The 12922-nt window shown below is 49.9% G+C and overlaps 1 protein-coding gene across 1 annotated transcript in view; it reads right to left on the bottom strand.

The window, feature by feature from the left end:
• The window catches only part of RFC1 (replication factor C subunit 1), a 1503724-nt gene that overhangs the window by 37538 nt on the left and 1453264 nt on the right, over window positions 1–12922 (bottom strand). The window contains exon 24 of the mRNA XM_069631787.1: window positions 3435–3623. Within this exon, the coding sequence (XP_069487888.1) occupies window positions 3435–3623 (189 nt within the window). The remainder of the gene's footprint in view (window positions 1–3434; window positions 3624–12922) is intronic.

Here is a 12922-nt window from a genome sequence, read left to right as displayed (position 1 = left end):
GTGCTGATCGACATCGAAGACTAGGGTGGAACCAGTGCCGAGGCCCAGGCAGCCGAAGGCGGTGCCTGCCGGCGCCGGGAGACGGTTGCCCTTGGGGTCCAGGCCCGAACATATTGACTTGCGGGAGTGTGGCCTGCTAGTTTGGGGCCACGCAGTGAGTGTTGTTGGAGCCAACAGAGCCGTCAGCGCTTGGGTGAAGCTTTCCAGCATCTTTAACTTCAATCTAACCTAAATCCAAGTATGGGAGCAAGCTACAACCATAAAATAATAATAACACAGTCCTACCCAGTCTCTGTCAAAATAAAAGGGCCTATACTAATAATAAAGCTCAGGGAACTTTTTGTAAACTCACTCTTGGACCTCCGCGACTTAATGCAACATGACAGTTTTTCAGTGTTGCAGTGGTGCGTGCAGGAAACGAAGCCACAGAGTTCCCCTACTCCGTTTGTCAAAAGTGAAACAGGAAAAGTTCTGCACACATCAATTACTGCGCCACAATAGTGATTAAGTTCCAAGTGAAAAGGTTTTCATAATTTGTCACATTTATTGGGGGCCCATTGAGATGACACGTGTTTCGGCACCCTAAATGTGCCTTTTTCAAATCTGGGCAATAAGGGTTGCTTGATATACTATCATTCGAAGTTCTAATAGCTCTCTGAAAGCCAGTAGGAACCTGACGCGTGCTGCAGTAAACCAGACATTGGAAGCGCTCGCAACGCTTATTAGTCTAATGGGACTCCCTTTGACAACACGGCATCGGAGAACTGAACTTCAAATTGATGTGTTTAGAACTTTTTCTGTTTCGCCTATACTAATAAACCTATTGTCAATCCTTACTTCTAAATACAAAAGGATGTGGGACAATTGTGTATGCAAAAAGAGAAGTGTTCAAGAAATAATATGTCGGGACGGTTGAGCAGTTGACTTCCCTTCCCCACGTTTTCAGCACGGGGAAAAGCGGCCCGTTCGAGCTTCGCACACACTCTGGCTTCTCTGCCACAAGGATAAAGTTCAAAGCATAGGTATCAGGGCCTTCTCCTAAAGCCTCTTTTCCAATAACAGTCTCTTACTGCAAAGGGCCTGTTGTACCAAACAAGCACCAAAGTTCCCTTCATATCAGTATTTTCAAATTCACAAGTTCTCGCTTCCAGTGTTCATCATGGGTCTCCCACCGTCGGGCTCGGACCCCTTTTTACCACAATGTTCACAAATAGGTCTATGTCATCTCACTTTCTACGGTTTCCTCTTGATATCAAAATCAAACTCTTTCGAAATGTGCGATGGGTTTTGCGTAAACTGTTGCAGGACCACTTCGATTCACTTTGCACAATGTGCTCATCAATCTTCAACTTTCCTTTCTATCACTTCTTGGCGGGATACCTTACAGAGACCTTCGATTGATCACATTCACAGAGCCGGACCACTCTGCCAACGGTATCATATCTTTCCTTCTCAAGTTAAAACATTCATCAGCCGTTTAGGCATGCTTCATCACAAGTGTATAACAAGGTTTGTTCCAGCGCTCGTTATACAATGTTGCTGCTTTAATGGAAGTCAGGTGTGACGGATTGTCAGTAATCGCCTGACCATAGTAGAGGGACATGTCGGGTTCACTGCTCGGGTGTGAGTCTGTTTTCTCTCAGAGAAGGCTGTCCGTGTGGAAGTGTTTGTAAAGGGGAAGGAGTAAAGTTCCCACGTATCCTACCTGGTAGGATGGGGTAAGGTGCTTCAAGGGGAGGAATACTGCGTCTTGCCATCCAGTGTCACACTCCCAAAAGACCCCTCACCCAGGTGATCCGCCCGCACTGGTCCACCCCCAGGGTCTGGATGCAAAGGCGATGGCCGTTACCCTGGACACCAGAGAGAGTGATCCACAGGGACTAGCGGGTGAGACACCATCTGGTTTCTCAGAGAACCCAAACAGACATGTGCTGGCAGCAATCAACACAAGGTCTGAAACCTGCGGCCTTAGCAGAGTTGGGCATTTTGTTCCTTGAAAGGCGTGTGCAACCTGTGTTACTATAATCTGCTATGATTTTAATGTATTCATGCACAAATGCAATAAAAATCATGTGATGCATGAAAAGCGTGTTCTAAAAGCATAAAAAGAATGTGGAAAATGCGAACGGAGGTCACGGGATGTGGTGCCTCTATATATACTATTCGCAATGTCATGACCAGCGTGGGGCACATAGAGGAGCAGGGCGGAGCCAACGCAGACAGAACCGTGCATCGTCTGTTAGTGGCAGAAATGTTCCCAAAGATCAGTTGGGCTTCAGATTGGATTATCATAGATGAGAAATCTGTGGGAGGAAGGACTCCATTAGAATAAGGTGTTAAGGATTATGGGAGAGATGAGATTTTTGGTTCAGAGAAAGTGCAGAAGAGATTAATCCCTCATCTGGTGTTGAGGCAGCTCCATAACTTCAATTTCAGAATGTTGCTGAAACCTTGCAAGGTGTCCTGCACAGTAAAATTATTAAGAACAGCGTCAAACAAGAAATGGTGAAGTGTACATTGCCCAGAGTGCACCATACCTTGGCCTAAAGTAACCGCAGAAAGTTGAAGAGGAGAATGCTTACAGTGAAAGAAAGGAGATGGTGGAGGAGGGCTGGCAATGAAACACTGCAATGTTGGATTTTCAGAATCTCCAGGCCCTTACTAGGTACTGATCTCTGCCAGAGCATTTTGGAAAGACAATAAGATATTGGGATGGAACCACTAGACCCTCATAACATACCAAGCTTTCCAGGATTGATGCACAACTAACTAAAAAAAAATTAAACTGATGAGAATCCGTTGGTGTACTGCATTCTGGGTTCCCAGCTAGATTTGTTTGTTCAGGCTCATTCCCAATGGCGGTGTCCATTTGGCAAATATGTAAGCGTGTACAGGCTTAGTTCTTAAATAAAAATGTTTTAAAGGTGTTCAAAAACGTGTTCGTAGATGTGGTCTGCGATGAACGCGTATTTTGCCCCTTTCCCAGTACATAGAAAACATGCTACTCGCCACGTTTAAGACTGGTCTTTGCTCTCTTAATGTAAACGTCAGGGAACACAGTGTAACCAAACACTACCATTCACAATCATTTATGCCAGTTCGTCAGGCGGCGACAGTACTGTTGAAACAAATCTTCCATCTATGAGAAAGGGCAGTCTAACTGCATTAGACAGCATGCTAAAGGAACCACAGGAGTGGTTAGAATAGGAAAGGTGAAACATTCATCAATTGCAAGCACCATGGCTATGAAGACACGCTTCTGGAGTACTGCACAGCAACGGCTGAGGGTAAATCAATATCTCGTTTTCATTTCTTTCTGAGCCAAACATTACTATTCCACTTCGGATCTCTTTATGCATTTTACTGTATGTGTAACTGCAATAAAAGGCTGACTGAGACAGCTCCAGTGAACATAACGTCCTTAAAGCACATACCTTAATCATTGCATCCGTTTCAATATCGTCGCCTTTGTCTTCGGCCTGCGAGTCCTCCATGTACTGCTCTTCATTCATTTCAGAATCCGGCAGAGCTGCTGCACCCCGTTTTGATATTTTAACAGCCTGAATTGAATAAGGGGTCAAATGGGCTTCTTTGTTATAACCTCGTGTGAAAGCTGCTTTAACCTGAGAAGAAGATAAAAAGAAGAACATAAAAACAAATTAAATGATGCCCATTACTGTGCAATGTGAATGCTCTGATCCATGTCTATGTGAGCAAAATCCCCCACATCCCCATCAGCTTTGTGCATCAAAAGTAAGAGTCCCTGATTTACATATAAGCAGTGACAATATGGAAGATTTCTTAAGTACTCTAGCATGAAGAAACAACTTCGCTTGTAAAAAAAAAACACAATCTTAGACAAAAAGAAAAAGTATGACACCCAGAGATTCTCTTTCATTTTAAAATACTAGAAAAGATGGTTCCAAACAAAAAACCTGTGGCCTAGCAGTGATAGCCAGGAGCAAAGTCATCTTTATCGTCGAAGGCTGCAAAGAGCAAGGATGCATGGGCCCAAAAGAAGTCTCAATCACAACATCATGTGTGGGCAAAAGTCCTAAAAGGTGACTGGCACAGCCCTTGTCTTGGGATTTCTGCATTTCCCTTGACAAGCCCTGATCCGAGGCCTCGCCAGATGATGTTGATGTGTTCCTGACTCCCCCCTTAGACTCTCTGGGTCAGAGTACACCATACACCTGATTGTGTGCTATTTGAGTACACTACACAGCCTACTGCTTGGTGGCAGATTACATAATTGTAGTCAGGGTACAGGTTGTAAATCAGGTTGTACCAAAGTGGAGGCTCTGCAGAGTGTCTTGTTAAAATGTATGATTTACTGTGGCAAGACAAGGATAGCCACGTGGGGGTGAATGACAAACAAAAGGCGATTATGCAGGGGCTATCCTCAACTGATTGAATACATTTTTTAGGTAGTCAAACAAACCCCGCATGCACAAAATGGGTCACACATAAGTAGCCTTATATGGGCATTCCATAGCTGAGTCTTTTGAGTAATACTGGAAATCTACATCCAAAGCCGGGACCATACTTCACTGGGTTTGCCCGTCAGTCTCCAATCTGCAATGAAACAAGGGAGTCTGTACCATTACTTCAATGTGGTCCATGAAACAAAAAGGAAGTTTCAGCGGAAGGATTGCGCAGAACCTCTGATGGATTCGCAGCCTATCCAAGACCATTCCGGATAGTGATGCTGCCGTGTTTGAAGATATCAAAACCTCGGAACTATGGAAAAAACACACATTCATGCCTTGTTCCCTATACTCAGTGGAACCAATGAAATCACACACTCTACCAACTCATTTATCTCGAAGAGTCTGCACTTACTAAGTTAAGCACATGCGATAAGAGAACATCTATAATATGACGAACCAGCCTGTAGGGGTTATTACGCTGTGGATTACACACCTGCTAGGAATTGTGCTACAAAGAATGTTGAAAAGGTACATCTGCTTACCCGTGTCAGACAATGGATCACTGTTAGATGATCCCATCACCGAAAACATTTTTACCTGTGACGAATCAGGGGAATCTGCCACTTCCCCCGCAAGGGGGAGCCTTTCCCTGTGAGGCTAGGGAGGTGAGCCTGCTACGCAATGCCCTCCCTAGGGGTAGAGGCAAGCGGGACCTCATCGGGAGAGAGTTTCCTTATGGGGACAAGGACACCTGTTCTTATGAGGAATTCCCTAACAAACATAACCCTAATATACCTCCAAAAACATCCAGTGAAAAAAGACAAAGAACATGCTAAAGTGTGTTACTGTCATCTGGAAACCCGGAGTACCCCTCTACTGAGAAGAGGAAAAATGGTTATAGAGGCATACAGACCATCACGCAAACAGAAAGGACGGACTGCGAGACTGTGCCGGGGAAATCCCACAGCTACGTCATAAAGGGAAAAACAAATTACGTACCCCTGGTTATGTTCTTTCTACTGGATGTTCCTTCCACGTATTCCTCATCTTTGATACTCAAGTCTGCTTGCAGCTTGCTTCGGAATTTCTTTTCAAGTATCGGGCGCCGTAGACTCATGTCCCTCGACGGCCTTTGACCAGTCCTCAGCTGTGACGTTGATACTGGTATAAGGCGCATGCGCGGTGACCGTTGCCTCAGATCTAGTTTTTCCTCTGAAAAAGATGAAAGTGTAACATCACGGAAATTCTTGGCAAGTAAGAGGAGATGAATGGGAGGGGCGATGCAAAATACTTGGGAGGAACATCCATTTGAAAGAACATTACCAGGGTAAGTAATTTGTTCTTCGAATGGATTGTGTCCTCCCACGTATTCCTCATTCTTGATATACTTCCAAAGCAGTCAGTACAAGGAGGTGGGTGCTGAGAATTTCTCTTAATGATTGATGCTGTGAAGTACAGCTTTTCCAAATTTGGCCTCCTGACCTGAAGAGTCTAGGCAATAATGTTTATTGACTGTGTGTAGAGATGACCGAGTAGCAGCGTGCAGATATCTTGCACAAGTACCCCCCTTTCAAGTGCCGAAAAAGTCACAACTCCTCAAGCAGAATGTGCTCTCAATCCTTCAGGCAGGCCCTTGCTGGCTAAATAATAGCATTCTGAAATACGTAATATTATCCATCCTGTGTTGTGACGGCCAACCCTAATCCGTCGCCTGAGTAGCATATGCAAAGTTGATCATCCTGTCTGATTTTTACCGTTCTTGAAATGTAAAAACTTAAAAGCTCTTTCTGTGTCTAACCGGTGCAATCTCTCCTCCTCCTTGGAAGGGTGCAGTGGTCGATAGAAGGTAGGTAATATTATCCTCTCTGATAGATGGAATTCCGATACCACCTTTGGTAAAAAAAATTATAAGTTAGTCACCGTAGTGGATAACGCACTTTTTTTTTATAACACATTTTATTAATTTTAACAAGTGCATAGAACAAACAGGTGAGGTGAACAAAAGGCAGTAGACTCAGTAATACATACAGCCAAATTACAGTCAAGGTTATGCCGTATATAAACAGAGGGTTGCCTCGGGCAGCAGGGACTGAGGGGAAAGAGGGAAGAGAGGAGAGCAGGTGACTAACGTACTCTTAGTGCTTAGTCCACTTTCCTCCATACTGCGTGGACGTCCCTTCCAAGGGACGGGAGACAGACCTTTTTTCACCAGAAAAAACCGTCTGCCTCTTTAAATTTAGAGGCATGCGGTCCTGGGAGCATGCGCTGCCCTGACTCTGCCCTCCAGCGCAACACCTCAGTCCCCATAGAAGCGTCAACAATAGATTAACATTGCCCAAAGACACCAGTTTTATTAGGGGGGAGGATGGTGGGACGTATGGAGGAAAGTGGACTAAGAGTACATTAGTCACTACGGTGAGTAACTTATAATTACTCTTACGTCCGGTCCCCTTTCCTCCATACTGCATGGGCAATTACAACTGAATGTAGCCCCAGGGTGGAGAGGAGACCCTCCTTAAGCAAACAGGTTCCTGAGAACCGCCTGTCCGAAAGCCCAGTGTGATTTAGAGCCGGCATCCAAACAATAGTGCTCACAGAAAGCCGATGGGTTGGCCCAGGTGGCCGCCCTCCTTACGATTTGCCAAGGGTTATGCCGCTGGAATGCGATGGCCGTGGCCTTCGCCCTGACTGCATGGGCGTGCATGTTGGCCGGGAGTGGCTTATGCTGACCCTCGTATGCTTCTTTGATGGCCGAGACCATCCACCGGGCTATGGCGGCCTTAGAGGCCAGATAACCTGGGTCTTGAATATCCGGAGGTGACAAATAGGGCGTCCGACTTGCGGAAGACCTTGGTCCTGTCCAAGTAGAATTTCAGGGCACGCATGACGTCAAGGTAGTGCAGAACCCTTTGCCTCGTTTAGATGGAAAGTAGATGGCACGTTAGGCAGAAATGCTGGGTGTGTCCACAGGACTACTTTATCCTTGTGAAGGGTGGTATAAGGTTCTGAGGCGACCAGCGCCTGGATGTTGCTGACTCTGCGAGCCAAGGTGAGGTGAGGCTGTATTAATGGTGACAAGCCTGATGTCCGCGGAAGCCATTGGCTCAAATGGTTTTTGTGCAAGGGCACCCAAGACTATGTCCAGTTCCCATACAGGGTGTGGCCTTTTGATGGGCAGGTAGAGTCTTGTGAGTCCCGTCAAATGCTTCTTGACAATCGGGTTGGAGGAGGAGAAGACCTCCTCCTCCGAGCTCCTGTAAGCCCGATGGATGCAAGGTAAGTGCAGCAAGTGTCCACCTGCACACCAGAGTTGGCGAGGTGCGCCGAAACGGAGAGCACGTCGTCCAAAGTGCATGCCAAGGGGGTGGGGGGTCAATATTTTTAGAGTCTGCCCAATGGCAGAACCTGGTCCATTTGCTCTTATACTGGGCCCTGGTAGCCTTGCTTCTTGTGCCCTGTATGATCTCTAAATTAGCCTTGGAGAGGCTGAGGTGCCTTAGTGTTACCTGCTCAGGAACCACGCTGTGAGGGCCAGGTTCTGTGGCGCGGAGTGGATGACCATGCCCCCTGCTGCACCAGAAGATGTGCTGGGGCCTGTCGGAAGATGAATCAGTAGTATCTCCGAGAGGCTGAGCAGCTCTGAGAACCATGGCATGGCTGGCCACCATGGAGCTATTAGAATGATGTTGAGCTGGCAAGACTCCTTGATCTTGCATATTACTCTGTGAATCAGTGGAGTGGGCGGGAAGGCATATGCTGTCATGCCGTTCCACTAAAGCTAAAATGCGTCGCCCAGGGAGCTGGGGCCCTGTCCCTGTCAGGAGGCGAACTGTTGGCACTTCTTGTTGTGCAAGGTGGCAAAGAGGTCCACCTGGGGGTGTCCCCATCTGCTGAAGATCTCCTGCAAGGCGAGGTTGTTTAGCTGCCACTCGTAATTGTCCGCTCCCAACCTGCTGAGCCTGTCCGCCTCCAGGTTGCATTTCCCCGGAAGGTGGACTGTCGTGAGGTAGATGTTGTCCAGGGCCCACTCCCACATGCTGATTGCCAGACGGCACAGTGGAGGGGATCTGGTGCCTCCCTGCTTGTTGACATATTACATGCTGGTCGAGTTGTCTGTCTGGATGAGGACAACCTTGCCCCAGATAAGCGGAAGGACTACCCTGAGCGCTAGCCAAATGGCGTTCAGCTCCGACCAATTGATGTGGCACTCATGGCTAGTCCAGGTGCCGTAGACAGACTGACTGTCCAGGGTGGCCCCCATCCCCCGAGAGAGGAGTCTGTGGTGATGGTGACCTGCGGGGTGGGAGGCCGGAAGGGCTTGCCCGTTCGCAGGTTGCAGTCCTTGGACCACCTGGTGAGGTCCGGGTGGAGAGATGGAGGAACGTTGATCATCTCGGCCTGAGAGCCCCACTCCTGGTTCCATGATGCCACGAAATGCAGCTGTATCCTCCTCATCCTGAGTCTCGTGTGGTGAACGACCAATAGGACCGCTGCCAAGACACCCAGGAGGTGCTGGTACCACCAGGCCGATGTCCCCTCTCTGGTGAGAAAGTGAGTGATGGCTCTCTTGATGGCTGTGATCTTGTCCTCCGACGGAAAAACTTTCTTGGAGCACGTGTCCCATATGAGTCCCAAGAAGGTCAGAGTATGCGTAGGCTGCAGCTGCGACTTCTTGAGATTGAGCGAAAAGCCTAGATCGTTCAGTGTGTTCATAAGAGCATGGGAAGTGTGGTGCACCGCTTCCGGAGATGTAGCCCTGACGAGCCAGTCGTCTAGGTACGGGTAGATGTGGAGGGTCTGATCCCCGAGGAGGGCCGCCACCGTATTTATGAGCCTGGTAAAGACCCTGGGGCAGAGTTGAGGCCAAAAGGAAGCACCTTGTATTGGAAATGATCCCGAATTGTAGAAAAGAACGATGGGGCTGCCAAATCGGGACGTGTAAATACGCGTCCTTCAGATCCAGGGAGCACATCCAGTCTCCCTTGCACAATGTCTCTGCTATAAAAGCTGGCGTAACGATCTTGAATTTTTGTAGAGGTAGGGAGAGGTTGAGGGTGGAGAGGTCCATCACAACTCTCAAGCCCGCCTGGTTCTTATTCTGAATGGTGAAAATCCTGGAATAAAAGCTCAAGCCTCGTTGGAAGGCTGGGACTTCCTCCATTGCCTGGCTCTCGACGAGCGACCGCCAAAAGAGTTGCTGTCCCAACCTGTGGGAGTGCAGTGGAGGAGGGGCTGGAATGGGTAGGCGGTACCCCGTGGATACTATGGAGAGGATCGAAATTCTGGTGCCAGAAATGTGCATGAGAGCAAGCCTGCCCCCCACCGGAGACACATGGACCCGGAGGGGCGCGTCATGCCTTCTTTCCCTCTGAGGCTGTTGTGGAGGAGGGGGACTGGAAAAAGCCCTTACCCCCACCCCATTTATGTTGCTTGCGCCGATGTTGAGTCAGCGAGCGGTCCAGCTGCCCAGACCTCTGTTCTTGGAAGCCGCGGAACCCTCCATATGTACGCCACTTGTCGGAGCTCTGCTGTGACTGGGTTTACGATTTTGCTGTGGTCTTTGTAAGGATGGATAAAGACTTGGCCGTTTGTGAGCTGTTTTTCTTTTTATCCAACTCCTCGTCCGTGGTGGAGTGGAAGAGGTCACCCCCCTCGAACGGCAGGTCTAATATACGTTCCTGGACATCCGAGTTGAACTTAGTAGCACAGAGCCAGGCTGTTCTTCTCATGTCCGTGGTAATGCAGATGGCCAGGTCAGAGGTGTCACTGTGGGCCACGGTGGATTCCATAATGTCCTGCGCCACCATCTTGGCCTCAGCCAGTCCCGCCTTGAAATGTGAATGGCTCTGTGTAGAAAGCTCTGGGAGGAAATCAGCAATTTCCCACCACAGCCTCTGGTTAACGGCCGCAAGCATGTCATCTGCGTTGGCCTGACGAAGATGCAAGGACACGTTGGAATACAGCTTCTTGACGTACGCCTCCAAGATCTTCTACTTGCCTAGCAGCTCAGCGGAGGAGGCGGCGGACGACGACTGAGGCTTGGAGTATAGTGATGCCGCAGCAATCACTGAGGAGTGCGGCTGAGGATGGGTCGATAGCAAGAGTGTATCACCCTCCATCTGCCTGTACTTGGCGTCCAGGTGTCGATTGACTGGCTAGACCAAGTGGGGCTTGAGCCACCCCTTCTTGGCCAAGGCAACCACATCTTTCTGCATCGGGATTCCTGTCCTAGCAGAGGGGCGAAGCAGTGAGGACTTCTGCGAGGACCCCCTCTGCTGTTTGCTCAACCTCGGGTTGAAGCATGCCAAGGTACTCTGCCAGCCCTGCAAAACGTTTGTGGAAGGCCTTGACTGACGATGGTGTGTCGGGTTCCTCCTCCTCATCTGTGTCCACCTGGCGGTCCGGAGGATCCAGTACCAGTGGAGGTGTGTTGGGAGCTGGAGGCTGAGGTACGGAGCCCGGAGCCGAAGACTGCGGCTGGTACGGAACCGCCTGCACAATCGGTTGGGGGGCCGGAGCAGGTGGCAGAGGCTGCGCTGGGGCCAGAGCGCCGGCGTGGAGCTTGCTGCGCCGGAAGCATTGGAGGGAGTACATCCCTGATGGTGTCCCTGAGGAAGACCTCCACACGAGGCGATTTCATGAGCCCGAGGCACCTTTCAAAGAACCTGTCCTCACAGGCTGGAGGGGTGGTAGGTGATATAGAAGGGGTAAGGGAGGATGCTGGAGCCGCTGTATACCTGGCTCATATGGACGCAGCGGGAACCTGCCCTGCGCAAATGAAGGATAGGCTGTAGGCCATGTACCTGGTTGACACCAGTCCCACCTTGACACTCGTTCCTCGACCTGCTCCCTTACCTTGTTGAGCTGCCTTCCACATGCCTGCATCGTGTTGCATGGCTCTCTGGGCCCAGCCTCCTCCAGGACTCTTGAGTGTGCATCATGAGGCCTACCCTGCTCCTCAGGCCGAGGCCTGGTAGGCGTTACACCCTCGGCTGAGAGGCCGGTAGAGCTGCGTTTAGGCACCCCCTCAGACATATTGCCGGTACTAGGGCATGGCCCCTCGGGTGAAGAACCGGTAAGAGAACCATCAGTTCCTCAACACTGTCACCGGGAGGATCCACTGACCCCTCAGCCTATAGGCCGGTAGCTGTGTTGGTACAAGAACCCGAGTGGTCCCTCCTGCGCGGGCAAGTCCTTGGGAAGGAGTCTCCCTTGTGGGGTGCGATGGAGAACAGTGGCCCTACCTCCGGCCTGGAGGGATGGTAGACCAAGTCCTTCAGGTCCTCTGGAGGCGATCTCTGGAAGAGCTCCCTCCACCTGGCTAGTCTGTTCTTCAGAGACCTTGATGAAAGAGCGTTGCACGCGGTACAAGCTTGCCAGCCGTGGTCTGGACCAAGGCATCGTAGGCAGAGGGCGTGGGGGTCTGAAGTTGGAAAGAGCCTGTCGCAGGATGGACACCTTCTGAACACTGTGGAAGTCGGCATGCGCCAGGGAGGAGCGTGACGCCTGAGGACCGAGTACCTGAATGATAAAAAGACAGAAGACGTATGCGAGCGTTGAATTACATGCCGAAGCCAAACCCAAGATTGCTGGTGAATTCGGCCTGTTCCCGTCGACGCGGAAAAGGGGACTGAGGTGTGGTGTCGGAGGGCGGAGTCAGGGCAACGCATGCTGCTAGGACAGCACCCCCGCGCGACTGAAAATTTACAGGGGAAGGAGGTTTTTTCTGGTGAAAAAGGTTCCGTCTCCCATCCCTTGGAAGGGACGCCCATGCAGTATGGAGGAAAGGGGACGGGACATAAGAGTTTTAGAGTTACTCACCATAGAGAATGGAGTGCTCATACGTCCCGTCCCCTTTACCCGATCCTTATGGGTGATTCCACCAAACAAGACCAGAGTGGAGCTGTGACAACCTGCCCTATATCTATGACAAATCGAAACGTTTATTCAGAACCGCCTGACCGAATTCTGCATCACGGCTGTAGCTGGTATCCAGGGAATAGTGCTTACAGAAGGTCGACAGAGTGGGCCAAGTAGCCGCCTTGCTGATAACATCCCAAGAAGGATGCCTCTGAAACGCGACGGCCATGGCCCTAACCCTGACCGCATGGCCATGAATACCCCTCAGGAACTGGTTTGCTCATGTCCGTGTACGCCTCCGAAATGACATGGACCCTGCACCGGGCGATCGAAGCTTAGGAAGCCTGGTTGCTGGGACACGTGCCCATGAAAGTGACAAACAATGCCTCAGACTTCCTGAGGACTTTGTCCGAGAGAGGTAAAACTTGAATACCCTCTTCTTGAGGTCCAAGAAAATGTAGGGCCCTCTCTGCCTCTGACTGCGGGTTCGGGAAGAACACCAGCAGGCAGATCTCTTCATTCAGATGATATGGAGAGACCACCTTGGGCAAGAAGTTTGGATGAGTGCGCAAGATGACCTTGTCGTTGTGAAACGTGGTGAATGGCTTGCACGATGACAACGCATGCAGCTC

This window comes from Ambystoma mexicanum, chromosome 6q, assembly GCF_040938575.1.
Source record: "Ambystoma mexicanum isolate Mex_15411 chromosome 6q, UKY_AmexF1_1, whole genome shotgun sequence".
In the NCBI taxonomy this organism is placed as follows: Eukaryota; Metazoa; Chordata; class Amphibia; order Caudata; family Ambystomatidae; genus Ambystoma; species Ambystoma mexicanum.
Note: the sequence above shows the minus strand (reverse complement) of the source record. Positions and strands in the feature narration are given on the sequence as shown.